Here is a 22045-nt window from a genome sequence, read left to right on the forward strand (position 1 = left end):
CATGTAAAAAGTCTTCGGATGGCCTACTACTTCCACCGTGATTCTGAAGTGCGCATACGATGGACACTTTAATATCTCATGAGGCCACAGGAGGGGATTTATGAATGGACTACCCATATTCATACTATACAGAGCATATTTTTTTGACAGTTGCAAAGTAAATTCAAATTCAAACATAGTACCTACTCAGACAGTACGCGATTTCGGACGCAGTGATAGTATCAGGAGAGTGGTATGATGGATCTGGTGGTAGTAGATAAACATGAAAAACTAGTGATACATAAAAGACAAGAAACTTAGGTAATTTGACATTCTTCCCATCCCAAAAGTAATCATCTGTGTTAATGCGTTTGTTACTCCACTACTGTTCAAAAGTTTGGGGTCTGAATTTTGGGTAACATCTTTTGTTTCAAATCAGTGGTTCGAGCGTGTATCAAACTGCTAAAGTCACGTGAACCATTGAAATTTCAAAACGTTTCGAAACACTTATGACGTAACAAAGCCTTGTTTACTGAAATCAGCAGTTTGCTACATGCTCCGAACCACTAATTCGAAACAAAAAATTCGAAGCTTCATGAAGCAGTGTTTTGAAATCGTCCATCACTAGATATTGTTGAATAAAGTCATTATTTAGTTTTTTTGGTGCACAAAAAGTATTCTTGTCGCTTCATAACATTAAGGTTGAACCACTGTAGTCACATAAACTGTTTTAAATATGTCTTTAGTAGCTTTCTGTGCATCTGAAAGTGTTAATTATCTTTCTGGCAAAGGAGGCCTCACTGAGCCGTTGGATTTCATCAAAAATATCTTAATTTGTGTTCTGAAGATGAACGAAGGTCTTATGGGTGTGGAACGACATGAGGATGAGTAATTAATGACAGAATTTTCATTTTTGGGTGAACTAACTGTTTAAGGTGATTTAGTTACATGTTACGACATGTACTTACTATAGTATCAACATAATTACAACTAATTCTAAACCAACCCCTAACTGTAACTCATGTATGTATGTACGTACATACATACGCAAGTATGTACACATAGTTAATAAATGTTACTCAGTACTAAAATAAGTACAATGTAACTACATCACCTTAAAATAAAGTGTAACCAAATGTATTTTATTCAGAAATTATCTATTCAATTGATCAAGACTAACAGTAAAAACATTTGTACCAAAAAAAAAAAAAAAATGCATCAAACCTGCGTTGAGTTGAAAATGGGCTTTTTTGAGTGGGCCATATTGGAAGAGAGGGAAGTAAGGCTAAATTAGAATTCACTTTTTCTCTCTTTTTTGTGAGAGGGGGAGAGAGAATAAACTGACTAAATGGATATGGAATGACAAACAAGCTTCTAATTGTTTATTTATTATATATATATATATATATATATATATATATATATATATATATATATATAGAAAGAACAGCCAGAATACTGTTCCTTCCCAATTTAACCCCCACCTTCCACATCCAAAACTCTTGTAAAATATACCACACAAACCAGATCTCAAATCAGCACTTTATGTCCTTTTCTACAGACTCACTTGCTCACACAGCTCTTGAAAGGTGCAGTCCGCAATGGTTCCACAGGTCCGGCTCAACGTTACTTCTCTTCCCTGCACGTTCAACACCCTTGGTCTGGTTACTATCAATGGTTAAAGGAAGACATACAGTTACTAGACTGAATGCACTGGAAAGATTTAACAATTTAGCACTGAAACGTTAAAGTCTACACATAAAAACAGTCAATATAAGATCTAAGTCAACTATAAGATCAAACCTCACACACTAAGCCAAGGAAACATCTACACTTAACCTTAAAACCCCATCTATGCAAAGGCAAATTAACTTGCTTACCATCATTTTGTCTGTACGCCAATTCCTCAAACAGAGTATTGACAGCATTCTCTGCATCAGGCTCACTTGATCTATGGAAAGCGAGTGAAAGAGAGAGATAATTGAATATGAAATTAACCGGTTTGAAGTGCTCACATCAAACAGTGTGTGCTGAAGGCCTGTGTTTGAATTTTCACAGTGCCTCCTGGAACAGGATGTTGGATTCAAAACGCAAACATTGAGAGAGTGTGAATAAGAGGGAGCAGCAATCAGGTGTCAACAAACACATGCATATTAAACATCCTCTGAAAGAGCAGCTGTTGAGATAAAGGGTTTATAATAAGTCAGAAAAAGGCGGCACGTGTATATTTATTTTAATGTGCACTCATAAGATGTAATTCGGTTTTCTCTAGTCGAGACCAGGGGCAATTGTAAGATTTTTACATTTTACTTCATAACTCACAAATTATTATAAATCCACCCGCCATTTTTCATATAAGAAACATTTACGTTTGGTAAAAGTACAATTATAATTGCTTTACTACTTAAAGGATTAGTCCACTTTCAAATAAAATTTTCCTGATAATTTACTCACCCTCATGTCATCCAAGATGTTCATGTCTTTCTTTCTTCAAAAAGCTTACGCTGTATGTCCTACGCCTTTCCTATTCTACTTACGGAACGAACGCGGCACCAGTTTCATTTTTGTCTGTAAGTAGAATAGGGAAGGCGTAGGACATACAGCGTAAGCTTTTTGAAGAATGCGGAAAGCGGAAGCACGTGCAAGGCGATCATTTGTGTTTATAAAGCATATACATTTGTATTGTTTTTTTTAAATGACCGATCGTTTCGCTAGATAAGACCCTTATTCCTCGTCTGCTATCGTTTAAAGCCCTTTGAAGCTGCACTGAAACTGTCATTTTGACCTTCAACCATCTGGAGGCCATTATAAAGGAGAATAATCATGGAATGTTTTCATCAAAAACCTTAATTTCTTTTCAACCGAAGAAAGAAAGACATGAACATCTTGGATGACATGGGGGTGAGTAAATTATCAGGAAAATTTTATTTGAAAGTGGACTAATCCTTTAACTTCAGTGTCACATGATCCTTCAAAAATCATTCTAATATTCTGATTTGGTGCTTAAGAAACATTTCTTATTTTGATCAATGTTGAAAACATTTGTGCTGAAATATCTATGTGAAAAAATTCCAGTGTTTCTTAAAAAATGTTAAATAAATAGAAAAGCACAACAGCATTTATTTGAAATATAAATATTTTGTAGCATTATATGTATTTACTGTCACTTTTGACTAATTTAATGCATCCTTGCTGAATAAAAGTATTCATTTCTTTTTAAAAACAATGTTACTGACCCCAAACTTTGTCAAAGTTGTCAGGAATAACATGTACAGTATAAGGCCATATAAAGGTCTAAGTACAGGATATCCAAAACAAACAAACAAATAATAATAATCATAAGAGTTAGTGTAGTGTGTTACAATTGGCCCAAACTATCTTACAGCTTTTTAATAATTGCCGGTTTGATGTTGTTACATCACTTTTTGACTCATCTCTTATGCAGTGCTCTAAAAGTGAGAGTGTTACATGTCTTACATGTAGTATAGTCTTTCCGATGATTCCATTTCCCTTTTCCGGTAATCTATTCCAATGTCAAGGCAGATAGAATGACAGTGCTCCTGTACAGCAAAGGGAAAAATGTGATAAAAGAGAAGAGATAAACTGACATTGTCTCAAGAGTAAGTTTTAAATTAAATGACACCAGTATTGTTTGTATTTCAGCTTGCAATACTCATTTTCCCCCTAGGGGGTGACAATGCGACACGTAGGTAACTAATGCATTCATTTTAATTGCTATAAGAAAATAATATTCACAGCATGTGGTCCATATTACACAGATATATGCCATATTTTGAGGCCTTGCATTAAGTTTGACCTTTTCTAATGAACAACTGTAAACCGTTTTAGCATCCAGGTATTAACAGGGAATAAATACATTCTTATTAAACTCATCCGTGTAAAAGATTAACTTTATCAGTCCTCACAATGCATGTATAGAGATTTTCTAATGGCACCTTTGCACTTGCCATGTTTTATGAAGTGATCCTAATGCTAATATAATGAAATTCAGAAGTAATGATAATTTGAATGAATGCGTACCAACTACATCAGCACTGTTAAACATGTCACTCACTTTTACAGAGTGACTGTGTGGAACTAGTGCATCAAACCTCTATGACGAGGAAAAAAAACCCCGCATTAAAACGGAACAAAATGCTGGAGGAACGATGACAAAAATGACTGATGAAAAGGAAGGGTGATTATTTTTAACAGGATGTGGATAATATGTGGTATTTAGGCGAGAGGCCTTTGCCTGAATCAGTCCTCAATGACAGCTCCAGCGAATTATGAAATCAGTGAATTTTCCGCCACCCTCCTCCTTGAACTAAAGATAATTAGCAATCACCACACAGAGCGAGAAAAGAGCGATCTATTCCTCTTCTTCCTGTATCTCTCGCCTCTTCCCCCCATTCTCCAGCGCTGTCAACTTTTCTCTCTCGAGCGCAGAGTTCCGCGTCCGAGCCAATTGGCTGAATCAGCCGTAATGACAGGCTGACAAACCGTGAGCAGAAGAACACAAAAGGAAAAGTGTCACTTCATCAACCCTGCTCGACCTTGTCACCAGGCCGCCGTGTAAACAACCGCCACGGCCACGACAACCACGCTTCCCCAGCAGCCGTCAAAATGGGTATACCCTAGTCTGTCTATCTTTTTTTTTTGTAAAAACTTTCCATTTCCACGAGTATATCTTAACAGTTGATGGGCCATCACGCAGGAGAGTAATCGAGAGGAGGGAGAGGGGGAGAGAAATACAATCAGTAATGATTCCAGCGCATGGTTCTTTATAATCAGCTGAAGACACGTCCTCTTGTGGATCATTGCATGATTATGGTCTTTGATGGGTTCATTAAAGACTCATAACTCCTCAAAGATCTTCATCGCCTGCCCTTCTCAACCCTGAATGCTCTTTGCCACACAACTGATGCGCATCCTCGGCTTTCAACAAGACCCGTCAGACCCTCAAAATGTGCAGGATCTCCTAACTGACTGACCTTTTAATAAAATAACTAAAACGTGTTTCTGCGGAATTAAAATGGCAATGGAAAATACATAATTTGAGATTTAGCACTAGCTGGCTGTAAGATGAATTATTTATGGCTGTTGTTTAGTGGATCATTTCAGCCATTTTGAAAACTTTTTTAACCGACTTGGTCACTGAATTGGACTACCCCATTGCTCAACAGAACATCCCCTCCAAGATGTAAAATGATTGACAGGTAGATTGACAGGTGTTTCTGATTGGCTAAAAAAGAGTGAGCTGCTCACCTGATTTTTGTTTTTATTTCTCATAACACACACTTTCCAGTTACATCTGTCAGGTAACATGGACATATTGCAAGGTATTCCAAAAATAAATAAATCAATCTTATTTTTAAGAAGAATTATTATTTTGCATCCACATTACCTGACAGATATTAATTAAAATCTTTAAAAATTAGTCCGTTTCTTCATCATCATCAACAATATTTTTCTAATACCATGAATGTCAATATTACCTGACAGATATTTTATTTATGTCCACATTATCTTGCAGATATAACAACAATAAATAAGTTTATAAATTAATTAATAAATAAAAATAAAATATTTTTTTCTTATATATATATATATATTATATATATTTTTTTTTTTGTAATACCATGAATGTCCATATTACCTGACAGATATTAAAAATAAATAAATATATAAAATAAATATTTTTTTCTTTTTTATATTTTTTTTTTTTTTTTTTTTTTGTAATAACATGAATGTCCATATTACCTGACAGATATTTATTTCATTTATGTCCACATAACCTGGAAGATATAACAATATTTTTTTTAATAAATATAATAAATAAAAAAAATAAAATAAATATTTTTCTTATATTTTATTTTTATTTTTTATTTTTTTGTAATAACATGCATGTCCATTTTACCTGACAGATATTACAAAAAAATAAACAAAAATAAACAAATTCTTCTTATTATTACAAATAACAATAATAATAATTATTTATTTTAAATTTTTGTAATACCATGCCTGTACTTATTACCTGACAAAAATATTATAATAATAATATTTTTTAAAATAAAAATAAAAAATATATTTTTATTTATTTATTTTTTGTAATACATGCTGGTCCATTTGTACTGACAGATATTACAAAAAAATAAACAAAAATAAACAAATTCTTCTTCTTGTTCCAAATAATAATAATAATAATTTATTTTAATTTTTGTAATACCATGCCTGTACTTATTACCTGACAAATATATAATAATAATAATAATAATAATAATAATCAATTTATTGTTCAATGATCAATTTTATAGTAAAAGTTTTAATCAAAGTTTCTTTTAAAGTCATGCTGAGTTCTTATGGTTGCATGTGCTGGATGCCCACAGCTTCCCTGCACAAGCATTTAGAATGAGAATGAAGTCTGTCTCTCTTTCTGTCTGTCTTGCTCTCTCGCTCTCTCTTTCTATCTCTTCTCCACTCCTCAAAAAAAGTTGCCTTTGAGTTTTTCAAAGCAAGGGTTGCCATTGAGCTCCAACAAAAGCCAAGGATAGCTGGCGATTGGACCCTGATGAGGTCCACTACCTCATTACTGACAGCCAAAAACATTTGATGCTTTTTTCCCTTCTTTTTGGGAGGAAGAGGGGCGGATTGACAGAGCCTGGCTTAAGGAGCACGCGGTGGGAGAACTGAAAAAGAGAGGTGGCAGAGGGGGACAGGGGGGAAAGGTTGTAGTCCATTCATCTTTGTGTGTCTTACAGCCTCTGTGGGTAGGAGAAAAGAAAAGGGGGGGTGGAAGCAGGGGCGGGGTAAAAAGAGAACGAGAGACAGCTTAAAACACTGCCTTTATGCTTTTGAGTCCAGGACGACTCCTCTTACATCAAAGTGTTTTTACCACTGCGGTGTGTGATTTTGTCTCTATGTGTGTGTGTGCGTGTCTTGAGTGAATGTATTGAGAGATTAGGTGACTAGTGAGTGTGTGTGAGGGAGAGAAAGAGAGAGGGAGAGAGAGCTATGGGGGTGGTTAACGACGTGAACGCACTAATTACGCCTAATTATCTATTCCCTTTACATGTAACAGGCTTTGTTAGTTACTCAGAACACTCTCAAAACATACTCAAAATGTTCTCACAACCTCTCCTTGCCCTGTCCAGGACTCTTAAAGAAACATCACCCTTGGAACATCTGCCTCGCTTTGAAAGCGTGGACCCCCCAGACCTCGACGGAGGCCACAGGCCACAGCTCTCATCCTCTCCGTCACAATCGCTCGCTCCTCAGTCTTTGCTAATCTGCGCCTGCTAAAAACATGACTGAACAACTTTAGTGGTGACTTGGCAAAACAACATCTTTTGAGTGACTGTTACCGAATGTCAAGTCACCTCGGATGTTGATCTTAAGGCTTATTCACACCAAAGCCAGAAGTTTTGGTGGATAAAAATGTTAATATTTTGGGTACATTTTACAGTATGGATTCATTTGTTATCATTAGTTCATGCATTAACTAACATAAACTAACAATGAGCAATATATTTTCACAGCATTTTTTAACCTTTGTTAATGTTAGTTCACACTCACAGTGTGCATTAACTAATGTTAACAGATACAACATTTGACCTTAAAATGTTTTAGTAAATTTGAAATTTGAAATTGACATGAACTAAAAAATGCTGTAGAAGTATTGTTCATTGTTTACAAATGTAGTTAAAGGGATAGTTAACCCAAAAATTAAAAATCTGTCATCATTTACTCTGTATAAATTGATTTGTTCTGCTGAACACCAGGGAAGATATTTGGAAGAATGTCAGTAAACAAACAGATCTCGCCCCCCATTGACTACCATAGTATTCATTTTTCCTACTATGCACTCTAAGAAATAGCTGTAAAAAAAAAACGAAACAAAGTTACACGGTAGAATACCGTTTTCGGTAACACTTTACAATACGGTTCATTAGTTAACATTAGTTAACTACATTAGTTAACATTAACTAATAATGAACTGCACTTATACAGCATTTATTAATCTTTGTTAATGTTAATTTCAACATTTACTAATACATTATTAAAAGCTTGTTAACATTAGTTAATGTACTGTGAACTAACATGAACAAAGAATGAACAACTGTATTCTCATTAACTAATACTAACGAAGATTAGTAAATACAGTAACAAATGTATTGCTCATTGTTAGTTCATGTTAGTTAATCCATTAACTAATGTTTAACAAATGAACCGTATTGTAAAGTGTTACCCCGTTTTCAATTAAACAGTAATATACCATAAAAACAATGCATTCTGGGTAATTTTCTACTTTCTACGAATTCTCAAATATTACACAGAATGCATTGTTTTTGCCACTTTCTCAAAAAAGACAAATATTACCCAGAATGCATTGTTTTTACAGTATATTACTATTTCAAAACTGTGGAAAACAGTGTTTTACTGTGTAAATTTGTTTAATTTTTACAGCAATTTTTTTAGAGTGTGGTTTGGAACTACTAGAGGGTGAGTAAATGACAGAATTTTCATTTTCATTTTCAGGTGAACTAAATGAGACCTTATTGTAAAGTGTTACCAATGTTTCTTAGTCATATTGGCCTTGGTGTAAACAGGCCTTTAGACACAGAAGAGACAGCGGCATTCCTGGCAACCACTTCTCGGTCCCTCTCTCTAATGGTTTGTGAGATTAGATGTCTCTCATAGGTCTGTTCTTATTAATGGCCTCTAATTAATCAGATCAAGTCAGTCTGTCTAGTTAACTATTCTTCAAAACTACTTTAAGGTTTCTGTAAGAGTTTAGACATTTTGATGATAAATTGGCTTTGAAGGAAGGGAATGATAAGAAATATTAGAAATAGGAGGTTAACAGAAGGTTAGTGGAATACTAGCATCCAACATAAATTGCCTCTTTTCATTTTTGCTCCATCTTCAAGTCATTCAATCATACACTCATCCTTACCCACCAGAGACCTTCACCATGAAAACACACACATAAGACCTGGACAATACCATTTGCTCCAACCAAAGGAAGATAGGGAACAGCAGTTAGCACAAATGAAGCAAAATTAAGATCATCACACCTCTATTTTAATGCGACTGATGGAAAATCAATAAGGGGTTCCGACCTTACTTTATATGAATAATAATTAGAGCTGTCAAATCAAAATAAATGAATTAATCATATATATTAATATTCATTCAAAGTAACTACAATTAATGTGGCAAACATAAGCACTGAATAGAAAGGTGTCTTAGAGTTTTTTCAATTGCTAACATAATTTTGTCCAATCTGTAGTCACATTTTCAAAACTCAATTACCACAACATCCGTACAATTAACACAATTCATGTCATTTTCACACAAAGTGCAGTCAATTAACACATTTCTAAAATGCTTAAATTTTCATACACGCTTACCAATACCAAAATCATGGATCTTTCTGATCATATTTACAAATGCTTAAACACAGCATGACAGAAATGAAGACCTAATGTATCAATCTTTAAATATAACTTAAAACCTCTACCTCTGCAACAACACCAGCTCAAATGTATTGGAAAATAAATAAAACCAATGCTGAAACAATTGATAAGCATTTTTAAGTAGCAGATCATTGAAATATAGAGAAATAGCAGATTCGAATCTCAGTTGGAGGCATAGTCAGGTGTTGAAGTTCTATTCATTACATGGACATACAGTAAAATAGGGAGAGGAATAGTTGAAGGAGAGAAGTAGTTGGATCAAGACAAGGAAGAGGGGAGAGAAGGAAGAATGTGTGCTGGATTGTGCATCTAAAAGGTAATTGTGACTTTTCAATTCTGACTTTTTTCCTCTCAAATCATAGTTTATATCTCACAATTCAGAGGAAAAAAAGTCATTTGATCCAATTAATCATTTGATACAATGCATTTATTGTGTACATACATGTTTTTACATTGTACTTATATTTTAAAAACACCTGCATGTAATTACATCTGTAATTACATTTATAATTACACTGTTGACCCATCCCTTACACCTTTAACCTACCCCCTACCCTTAAACCTACCCATACCACCAAAGCTTTCCCTAACCTTACTCGTACCCCACCTCAATAGCAGCAAAAGTGTTTTGCAATTCAATATGAACCCAATAAGTACACTGTACTTAGTTTTTGATGTAAGTACATAGTAGTTAAGGCCACTTAATATAAAGTGGGACCAGAAAAATAAACAGAATTGTGAGATAAATTGTCACAATTACCTTATGTACTTTTTTATTCTGTGGCAGAAAAAAGCTTCCAAAATAACCAAAGGCCATGTATGTTGGATTTTTTGTTGATCAATGGCAGCGATTTCATGCTTTCATTTCAGTAAAAGCTTCATGTAAAGCCTTTACTACAACGATTCCAGTACCACTGGTCCAAATATGCAGAATATGTGGTCTGCGTAGGGCACTAACTACCAAGGGGACACCATCCCACCCTCTATGGAAGCACTATCAACACACCACCCCCAGAAAGCAATTTCAACAAAGGGGGCAACTAAAATTCTGCATAGGGGACCCATTTGACCAGTGGCTGCCCTGAGAAATTCTATTACTTCTTTTTTTTCTGCTGTACATTCTATAAAATAATGAATCATTCACTTTTAGATAGTATGTTGCCAAGAATGCACACATTCAACACTCAAGCAAAAAATGTAGAATGGGTTACATGTAAGAATTCTACTTTTACTGCAGTATAAAAACAATGGATTTCATATTGTCTGCAGGTACAACTGAACCATGACAAGTAATATAGTTTTCGTAATGCTATCAACCGTTAGTATTTTGACAGTCATTGCGCTATGATTGACTATATGATGATGTTGGATAGTAAACTAGTGTTAGTGTTTTGACAGAATGACTCTATTTTGAATCAGGTTTGCTGTGTTTTGATGGAGTTAGTATATGTAGAAAAAGGTTTTTAGAATTTTGAAATGTAGTGTTTGTATTTATATAACAAAATATGGTTTTGGTGCAGAACATTAACTATTTGGCTAATTGTGTGATGTAGGTGTGTTGCTGTATTAAGAGTTTAAACAAGTTAGCGCTTGTTAGCAATTGTAAAAAACTGTAAAGTAACTTTATTAGCCAATATATTGTTTCATACGCAATAAATATACGCTAGTACCATTCAAAATATTATTACAATTTAAAATATATATATTTTTAATATATGTTAAAACGTAATTAATTCCTGTAATGGCAAAGTTAAAATTTTAGCAGCCATTACTCCAGTCTTCAGTGTCACATGATCCTTCAGAAATCATTCTAATATGCTGATTTGGTGCTTAAGAAATATTTCTTATTATTATCAATGTTGAAAACAGTGCTTCTTAATATTTTTGAGGAAACCATTCAGTGTTGCCAAGTCTGTGGTTTTCCCGTGGAATTGGGCTACTTTTAACACTGTTGCCACGGGTTGTTTTTCATGTCCGCGGGTTGAAGCGACCCCAAATAACATGATATGTAGCCCCTGGAAAGCAAATTTTAGCAGGGGAACCCTGCCAAAAATGTGTATTTTACCCCCCAGAATGCAGTTTCTATGGGGGACCCCAGCTGAAACACAATTGGGCTAGTTTTGAGTAGCAATCGGGCGGGTTTTGTTGTGAAAACCTGGCAACCCTGAAACCATTATTTTTTTCAAGATTCCTTGATGAATAGAAAAGTTCAAAAGAACATTTTTTATTTGAAATAAAAATCTTTTGTAACAATGTAAATGTTTGTACTGTCACTTTTGATCAATTTAAAAGAATCCTTGCTGAAGAATTGATTTCTTTGAAAAAAATAAAAATTAAATACTGACCCCAACTATTATACTATAATACGTTTAATAGAGAAATATATTTTATATTATATTGTTTTTTTTAATTATATTATATTGTTTTTTTTATTATAATTTATAATTATAAATTATGATTAATCATATTGAATGTGTTAAACTGACAAGAATTCAATAATACTTACTTAGTCAGCAAATAATTGCCACCCTGAAGAGAGATAAAGATATAGAAGGAGAACAAGAGCCAGTGAGAGCATTTCAGTGAGTCTGTCACACATTATTAGGGTTGACCAGACATGAGAGGCGGCACTTGGGCCACCCTAGTTACCCTGAACTGGGATCCTAGGTTGCCCCAAAACCAGATGGCCTAACAAAGAAGCTCGAGCGTTAGAGGTGCAAGGCAGGGCACGCTCTTACCAGGCAAGATTAACACTGGCCAGAATAGAGGGTGACTTTAAGGACCCCAGGGATTTGACAGAGACTGCCTGAACCAGAGTGACTGTGCTGGGCCACTGACCATAAAAGACCCAGGGGTCAAACTGAGAAAAATCACAACCTGAATGAAGAGTCTAGCGGCTTTTATTTTCAGCACATTCTGCTGACAGGGCCCTTTAACTATCAGGAATACTACTGGATTAGAAAGACATTGTACTGCCAGTCATCAAAAGCATCCTCTTATTCTGTCACTCTTCAAGATCACAGAGAGAAAGGGAACTTGATGTAAAGGATGACTGGTTTGTTTTGCCATTTGCACTTCCCTTACAATCGTGACGACTTAACAACACGCTCAATATCTAACCAGAGAAAAAAAAAAAAAAAAAAGAAAGAAAAAAAGACATTCACAGTGCCACAGCCACAAACAAGCCATTTAACGTTAAAACGTATTCAGCTCAGTGTGTCGATATCAATCAAATGTGCAAGAATGTGGCCAGCTGTAAAATGCCTGAAAATGATCGTCTGATTATTTATGATGGAAAGCTGTCGCAGGATGATGGTAATTACCCAGACAGCACACAGGATAATGCCAATACCTGCTTAAAATAATACAATTAACTTGCAAAGCAGATCAGAGCACTGCTGGCGTCCATGGCCGGGCGCACTTTGAAATGCAAGCAGCTTCCCGCAATGGCGTCTCATTCCAGCCAACCCACGCCAGTCAATTAAACGGCCTCCATGTCTGTCACACTTTCAGTCTGTTGCTCTCATCTCCAGGTATGATCAAAGCTGTCTTTTTTCTGTTTTGTGTGTTTTTGCAAACACATATGAGGTTGTGTATTTTTACCTGTGAATAAAATACATCAAAAACCAGACAGAGCAGAGGAGGAAACATGAAGAGAGATAGACGGAGATAGAATGAAAGGATAAATAAATTAACTGAGAGAATGACTTTGTCTTTACCTTGAGTACACCAATGAAAGGCACAAAAGCAGCCCTCTGAAGCCCATTTTTGTACAGTTCTGAGAGAGAGAGAGAGCGTGAGAGGGAGAGATGCTGGTTAGATTCACTCTTTAGCCTCCTCATAATGTCATTTTCCATCTATGATTGGCAAATAAAGTGTCTATTGATGAAGTGAGGGATGGGAGGGGAGGAGGAACAAAAGGGACGAGGAGAGGCAGAAATTGATTTCTGTGGGCAGCGCAGGAGAAAGGCAGTACATGAAATTCATTACATTCCCAAACAATGAGCTCAAGAGAAGAAGTCTCTCTCTTTTTGCACAGACAATAAACCTGCATCACGGTGAATAGAGACTTCAATTAGCCACACTGGCATTATAAGCCACACACACACACACACAGATGTAAAGAGACCACAACGAGTATATGCTTCTGTCTGTGCAGCTTGTTTAAAGCTGCCGTGGGCAAGAAAATATAAAGGAAACAGAACTGTCATAACAGAGGCATGTTGAGCTATAAACAGTCCAGTGAGAGACGTTCGGCCAGTTCTCACCCAAGAAGTGAAAGCTTTCCATATGGATCCTACTATGAAAGAACAAATAAGAGCCACTGTAGGGATCTGGAGGCCATTTGTGACAATCATTCAGGTGATTCATTCATTTTTTTCAAGAGGAAAGCAAACTGGAATCATCTTTAAATACCGAGAAATATTTTAAAGGCATCATACATTTTTTTCCCCTCACGTTAATGGCCATTTTCCCCCTCTCTGACCTTTAAAATGAAAAAGGAACATTTTTGGCTCCTGTACCTTCAGATTTCGAAGAAAATAGCCTATTCACTTTGTAGCACAATGTGTAAGTGGTCATGTGTCAAAGGATTAGTTCACCCAAAAATGAAAATTGTGTAATGTATTACTCACTCTCATGTCGTTCTACACCTGTACGACCTTCGTTCATCTTCGGGAAACAAATTAAGATATTTTTGATAAAATCGGATGGCTTAAACATATTTAAAACAGTTCATGTGACTACAGTGGTTCAACCTTAATATTATAAAGTGACGAGAATACTTTTTGTGCGCCCAAAAAAAAACCAAAATAACGACTTTTCAACAATATCTAGTGATGGGCAATTTCAAAACACTGCTTTGAAGATTTACAAACCTTATATTTCGAATCAGTGGTTCGGAGTGCTTGTTGTTACGAAATTTAAATAATTCACATGACTTTGGCAGTTTGATATGCAATACCACTGATTCAAAACAAAAGATTCGTAAAGCTTCGAAGCTTCACGAAGCAGTGTTTTGAAATCGCCCATCACTAGAAATTGTTAAACTCGTTATTTTGGGTTTTTTTGGCGCACAAAAAGTATTCTCGTCACTTCATAACATTAAGGTTGAACCACTGTAGTCACATGAACTGTTAATAAATGTGTCTTTAGCAGCTTTCTGGGCATCTGAAAGAGTCAATTTTGCAACTTATTTTTTAATAAAAAGATTTTCGTTATGGAAGTTACAGAATGCATTTATAGTACATAAAGAACTCTTTTCTTATTATGTTTCTCATTATATAACACTTTAAACCAGGGGGCCTAAAGATGACTTCAAATAATGTAAAGTAAGACAAAACAAGCATTAAAATAAACTATAAATACAACTAAAACTCAATATATTGCTTATTTTAGTTTCCCACCCCTGTTTCTAGAAGCACACCAACACATTTTCTAACTCTTCCTAATCAAATATACCTGTATCAACGTATCACCAGAAACAGAGAGGTCAGATCAGGGAGACATCCAAAGTGTGCACTGTTGGTGTAACTCCAGAAACAGGGTTGTGAAACACTGGTCTAGAAAAACCTGAATATATGAGGTAGCCTTATTTAAAAAGAGCTATTTCTAAACCTGGAAAAAGGCATGCCAAGCTCTACGCCATTTTCGCCAAACTCTAAATTATTCTATCAGGCAGAAATTGTGAGACAAAAATGTTTTTATCATTAATCCTTTTTCAGAAAGTCATGAACAGCTGGAAAAGTCATGGGGTCTTCGAAAATTGGGGGTCCTTGGAATCAAAAAGGTTGAGAACCACTGCTTTAAAGGTGACTCTGAAGTCACTATTATTTCCAGACACTTTAAATATTGTTTAAACATAATAGTAATGTTTCTAATCAAACTTTTCCCAGGTTATACTATGCAAAAGGCTTAGGCCACCACCAGCTTTGTTGTTTTAGTGCTGTTTTAATGACCATCCATATTTATTTTTCAGTCTCTTTATTACTATACAGAAAATATGTACCTAAAATGTAAAAAAAAAAAAAAAAAATCTGAACAAAATGATTTCAAGAATCAGTATTTAGTAACTCTGAGAAACTTCCCATTAGATTTTGAAAGTTTTCTTGACCTTTCAGTCCTTTTCTTTTCCATTTAGGTTTAAGAAAGCCAGGGTCCTGCTATTGCTCAAGTGTAAGGGGAGGTCAGTATTTAGCCTATAAAAAGATTTTTTTTCTGTTTTTTAATACGGCATACAAATTTACTGTATTTTCTGGTTATGAGACTGAGAAATCATTATATATGGTCATTATATCATTGCTAAAACAACATCTAATGGTGGCCTAAAACTTTTGCACAGTACTTGTGGCAAATAATTTACAGGAGCATCTGGATGTTAAAAACAAACACATCCTGATGCTTCGGAACAAATTCTCCATTCTTTTGGCAGTTTATTTACCCATATCCCAGTGCGTAACTAAGGTCATTTAAAGATTTAGGAACTGAAGTGCACCCTCTTTCACATTTGTCCATCCATTTCCCTCACTTTACCTGAAGAAACGGTTCTGGGTGATGGCGAACATCAAGTTCAAACACGCAAAGCCTCTTTAGCGGCTCTTCAGCCTAGCATTTTATATCAATAAACGAGCAATCTCTCTTGGTGCCATCTCTCTCCCTCCCATCTTTCATGTGTACCAGTCTATCCATTAGTCACCTAATTAAAATGGAATAAGATGGCTATTAAGTTTTAGCGTAAGCTTTGTTCTCAGTGGCTGGTTAATGTTAGGAGAGGGTCTCTTTATGTAACTGCCGCTTACCGTTTTGTACTCTGCACACAAGGCCACTTCATACAACGAGACATTAGCAGCGCTCCAAGACAGAGACGGAGAAGAGAAAGGCAGAAGGACTGTCTTATCACTCTCGCTCTCCAGTTTAATGTAACATCACAGCAATTGCAAAAAAACGGCATCTATTGAATCAACAATGAGGCAGAGGAAGAAAAGAGTGGGAACGGCGGAGAGAGATAAAAGAGTAACTGCTCACGTTCAAGCGGGTATCAAATAAAGTTGCCTCGTTTTATGATGAACGGCATATAGGCGAGAAATCTTTGATGCCGGTGAGGTTGATGTATGATTTAAAGGGATAGTTCACCCAAACATGTCGCCCACATATCATTCTAAACCTGCATGACTTTTTTTTTTTTCTCTATGAAACACAAAAGGAGATATTTAGAAGAATGTTCAAGCTGCTTTTTCCCCGGAACAGCTTTGGTCACCATTCACTTTCATTGTTTGGAAAACAACAGCTTGGACTTTCTGCTAGATAACTGCCCTTGTGTTCCACAGAAGAAAAAGTAATATGGGTGAATAAATTCATTTTTGGGTGAATTATTCCTGAAGCTTCACCAAAACACGCACAGAAAATAAATAGTTTACTGAAGATCAAAGTGTTAAAAGTTCAGATGGATGCAGTCATCATTGTGTTTGAGCCCTAAATAACACTCCTCAGATTAGTTTAATGTAATCCACCACAGGGAAGCAGCCAGTGACAGGTGTTTGAGTGTATGCGAGAGAGGCAGAGAGCAATAAAAAAAACAAAAAAGGAGTGAGAGACTTTACGCAGATTATCAATAGACCTCAAACATCATGGCATCAAAATACATGGATTAACCAAGGAGTGACTAAAAGGGGAGGTGAACTTTAGAAAAGAGTAAAAAGGAAGAAACATGAGACTGACACACGAGACGGTGCAGAACTGGATTAGAACACGAGACGGATGTGTAGTTTAGGAACGTGTTTTACTTTCAGGCCACACAAAGACTGAGGAGAGTGAGAAAGGTACGGCGGTCTATTGTTGAGAAGTTGGTAGAGAACAATACAAGGTGAAAAAGTACAAGAGTCATGTGCGCTGTGTAGGTGACAGGTCAGTATCAGAAAACACACACTTAACCCTGGAAACTGGAGGAGGAAATGAAAGGAATAAACTACTTTGCTTTAAATGCGTTTGCAAAAATTATGTTGAATTACAAAATGTTAGTCTAAATAAATTTATACTACACAACAGTTCAAAAGTTTGGGTCGGTTTTTTAATGTTCTTTTAAAGTCTCTTAGGCCCCGTTTACATTAGTGTGTTTTCGTTTTAAAACGCATGTTTTGGCTACGGCTACACCTGTCGTTTACACTATATTTTCGAATCTCTAAAACTGAGACTTTTGTAAACCCTGCAGACCCCATTTTAGTTTGAAAACGCCGGGGTTGCGTTTCAGTATAAACGGACCAAAACAGAGACTTTTGAAAACGATGGCGTGGCTATCCACGTTCGCTCTGCGTATCCTTGACGACCGTGTAAACAATAACATGGAGACGCCAGTTCAGACGGGGATAGTTTTCATTTTAAAAATGCCGTTTTAAAAAAAAAAATGCACTAGTGTAAACGGGGCCTTATACTCACCAATTTAAAGGCACAATATGTAGGATTTTTTGATTAAAATATCCAAAAACCACTAGAACAGGGTTATATATTTTGTTGAAGTGTGTATGTACATTATGCCAAATGTTTCCAAGAATGTTTAAATCCAGAGAAATAAGAAATTTTTAACCAGGACATGGACATGTCCGACTATCCGTGCTTCAGACAATATCTGCGTTACCCTCGATTTCCAATTTCATTTTGTAGAGGCGCTTTAATATATTACATGTTTTATTAGACAAGGGAACCACTGTTTGGTTACCTTATATATACACAGGTGCTGGTCATATAATTAGAATATTGTGGAAAAGTTCATTTTTTTATTGTAAATTATTTTTAAAAATGAAACTTTCATTTATACTAGATTCCCTACATGTAAAGTAAAACATTAAGAGGTTTTTTTTTTATTTATTTATTGATTGATTAGAGCGTACAGCTAATGAAAGTCCAAAATCCAGTATCTCAAAATATTAGAATATTTACATTTGAGTTTCATTAAATGACCATCCCTACATTATAAATTCCGGGTATCTCTTGTTCTTTGAAACCACACTAATGGGGAAGACTGCTGACATGGCAATGGTCCAGGAGACAATCATTGACACCCTCCACAAAGAGAGTAAGTCACAGATGGTCATTACTGAATGTGGTGGCTGTTTACAGAGTGATGTATCAAAGTATATTAAATGCAAAGTTGACTAGAAGGAAGAAATTGAGTAGGCAAAGGTGCACAAGCAACAGGGATGACCACAAGCTTGAGAATACTGTAAAGTAAAACTGATTCAAACACTTGGGAGAGCTTCAAAATGAGTCAAATGAAGCCGGAGTCAGCGCATCAAGAGTCACCACACTCAGACATCTTCAGGAAAAGGACTACCAAGCCACTTCTGAAACAGAAACAACATCAGAAGCATCTTACCTGGGCTAAGGAGAAAAAGAACTGGACAGTGAACAGTGGTCGAAAGTCCTCTTTTCAGATAAAAGTAAATTTTGCATTTCATGTTGAAATCATGGCCCCAGAGTCTGAAGGAAGACTGGAGAGGCACAGAATCCAAGCTGCTTGAAGTCTAGTGGGAAGTTTCTGAAATCAGTAATGATTTGGGGGGCCGTGACGTCTGCTGGTGTTGGTCCGTTGTGTTTTATCAAGTGCAAAGTCAATGCAGCCATCTTCCAGGAGATTTTGGAGCACTTTATGCTTCCATCTGCTGACAAGCTTTATGGAGATGCTGATTTCCTTTTCCAGCAGGACTTTAGCACCTGCCCACAGTGCAAAAACCACTTCCAAGTGGTTTGCGGACCATGATATTACTGTGTTTTATTGGCCAGCCAACATGCCTGACCCCTGAATCTATTGGATATTTTCAAGAGAAAGATGAGAAACAGTCGATCCAACAATATATAGATGATCTGAAGGCTCAATAGTGCCTTAGCAGTGCCACAGGCTGATCACTTCCATGCCACACTTCACTGATGTTGTAATTTGTGCTGCCGACCAAGTATTGAGTGCACAAATGAACATACTTTAAAGAACTTGAACTTTTCTGTTTTGCAAATCCATTTTTTGATTGATCTTAGGAAATATTCTAATATTTTGAGATACTGGATTTTGGACTTTCATGAGCTGTACGCTCTAATCATCAAAATTTAAAAAAAAAAAAAAAAAAAAACTTTTGTTTTACTTTACATGTAGGGAATCTAGAATATATGAAAGTTTCATTTTTAAAAATAATTTACAATAAAAAAATGAACTTTTTCATGATATTCTAATTATATGACCAGCACCTGTAGTAAACAAATTATTGTTATATGGCTCAATACGATTAGTCTTATTGTTTTACTCTAGTTTTCTTTATTTTCCACAAGTACCACGCTTATACCATGCCACAGGAAAAAAAAAACACTATTTTGTCAAGTGGCTAACATAAAATAATCAGAAGCAGCTTTATTTTTGGTAACGGTATAATACAGCATTTTCTCCATCATACATTGTATTTAATCGCATGCCATTTTTTAGCACAAGCTTACTGCAGTGTAAAACAAGTGTCTCACAGCGTTCGCTTGGCAGCAACACACTCAAATGTATCTAATATGATAAACAGCGCTGCTTTACCTCATAAGCTTGACCGGTAGAAGCGGAAGCGGTGACTGTGGCATAATAAAAGTTCCTCTGCTGTCGAGTCGTGTGTCGCGTTCGCCTCTCATTATCAATCACTCCAGCGACCTCTTTCAGCTCCGGCCCCACTCTGCTTCATACTACATTAACGTTAATAATCTCATCCATGAACATGATTACATCCCGATTCTTTTCCACCGGCTGTGAGATGAAGACGACATTTCCGAAGATTCCACACTCAAACTCAACGTCATCAAGCTATGCCTTTGTTTTGAATAGGCGACCTCTAGCCGTGAAAATTCTACATACTGTGCCTTTAAAATACCCGTTATGACCCCAAACGTTTGAACATTTTATTTAATGATTTTCTCTTGAATTTCACAATAGTGCAGCTAAACGAGTACTTGAGAAATGCTTCTATTTTACATTTTTATAACGTGAAGTGATTTAAATAATTTATTTAAATGTAAATTTCATTTTAAAAAGTGAAAAGTTGAAAATTCTGAAGTAGTGACAGGTACATTTTCAATATATACATTTTTATTTATTTCTCAGGTTAAATTACATTTGATTGTAACTGCAGATGTTCAACATGGAACCGGACATTTGAACCCCACTTTATGTTAGTTACATAAACTTTTTCGACATTATCCAGATATCTCACCTTCAGGTGGTCGGTTTGAGGTTGCCACAACTACGACTCCACACTTGAACAAGCCCTCAAATAACTGTTTCAGAATCATAGCATCCGCTATATCCACCACCTGAGAAAAAAAAAAAAGAAAAAAAGATCATTAATCCTTGAACTTTGAGGAAAGATTTATTTTGACAGCACATAATCTGATTAAGCAATTTCCTTTTTCCTGCTAATGTAAAATACAGCATACCATCAGTTCAGTTCACAGGAATCGGTCAAATTCACCTGCATTTTATGGCCAGAATTCATTGTATGAAGTAAAACAGCCAAACTGTGTATTAAATGAATACGTATTAATACAGAAAATAGGGTCGGTTTTCATTTTATGTTGACTTTAAACCACCCTATATGTGCTGTTGTTTCCATTCTGTCCTCTAGGCAGAACCGTCAGACACTAAAGGAGCAAGTGCAGGTGTATCAGCTGAAGATGAGCGAGGCGCAACTCTCTCCCCTCTGCCCTTCCGCTGCCTTGAGCTAATTACCACAATTGTGCGCATACATGTGTACTTTTGCGTGTACATGCGAATGAATGAGCAAAAACCAGGTGTCGTTACATTTTAAAACCGAAGCCTCGGCCAAGGTCCTTTGACATCACCCTCCCCAACACTCACACACAGACGCAGGACAGACACAAAGCCACTCCACCTGACTGTAAAATGGCCACACAGAGCCGCGGCTTTCTGCTGGAGACAAGGACAAGTGGCCAAAGCGCTGAAAAAGGTAAATAATTGAATACATAAATAAATAAATAAACAGCGTTTCGAGGTAAAATCAGTGGCACAATGACAGCCAGATGGCCACACAGAAACAAATACATACAAGCACACACACACACACACATGCGGTCCCTTTGTGCTCTTGAGGGCCTGGCATGGCTGTCCCTGAATCTCAGAAGCGAGAGGATGAGTGGTTCTTTCATTATTATCATTTTCATCATCATCATTCATTATTATCATTTAAACGTTGCCTTTTTCACAGCAGCGAGCTGTTGCCTCACACACATCTACAGCAACACAGGGGCTGCTGACCCTCCCCTGACAAAAGGAGCCCTTTAGTCAATAACACACAATGAGATCGACCAATATCCGCTCTCATCTTCTCCCATGTTTCTGCTACTTTTTCAGGGCTGAAACGCATTTAGTCAAAAGCAAAATTTCTCCTCGCTTTGCATTAATACTTTATTAGCATTTGCATATCTGGCAGCGAGGAGCTAAATTTGAGGCCGGGGATGTTTTTGTCATGTAGAAGATCTCCTCTTTTACTGAGCTCTACTATTCTTAGAAGGACACACTTATGACTGCCATACCCCCAGCATATGTTGTTTTTCTT

At 36.2% G+C, this 22045-nt stretch overlaps 1 protein-coding gene across 1 annotated transcript in view; it reads right to left on the reverse strand.

Annotated features, from left to right (window-relative positions):
• The window catches only part of afg1lb (AFG1 like ATPase b), a 36793-nt gene that overhangs the window by 7253 nt on the left and 7495 nt on the right, over positions 1–22045 (reverse strand). The window contains exons 6-10 of the mRNA XM_067384025.1: positions 20684–20783; positions 13178–13236; positions 3457–3539; positions 1860–1930; positions 1547–1647 (exon numbers count right to left, since the gene is read on the reverse strand). Of these exons, the coding sequence (XP_067240126.1) occupies positions 1547–1647; positions 1860–1930; positions 3457–3539; positions 13178–13236; positions 20684–20783 (414 nt within the window). The remainder of the gene's footprint in view (positions 1–1546; positions 1648–1859; positions 1931–3456; positions 3540–13177; positions 13237–20683; positions 20784–22045) is intronic.

Source organism: Chanodichthys erythropterus, chromosome 4 (genome assembly GCF_024489055.1).
Source record: "Chanodichthys erythropterus isolate Z2021 chromosome 4, ASM2448905v1, whole genome shotgun sequence".
NCBI lineage: Eukaryota > Metazoa > Chordata > Actinopteri > Cypriniformes > Xenocyprididae > Chanodichthys > Chanodichthys erythropterus.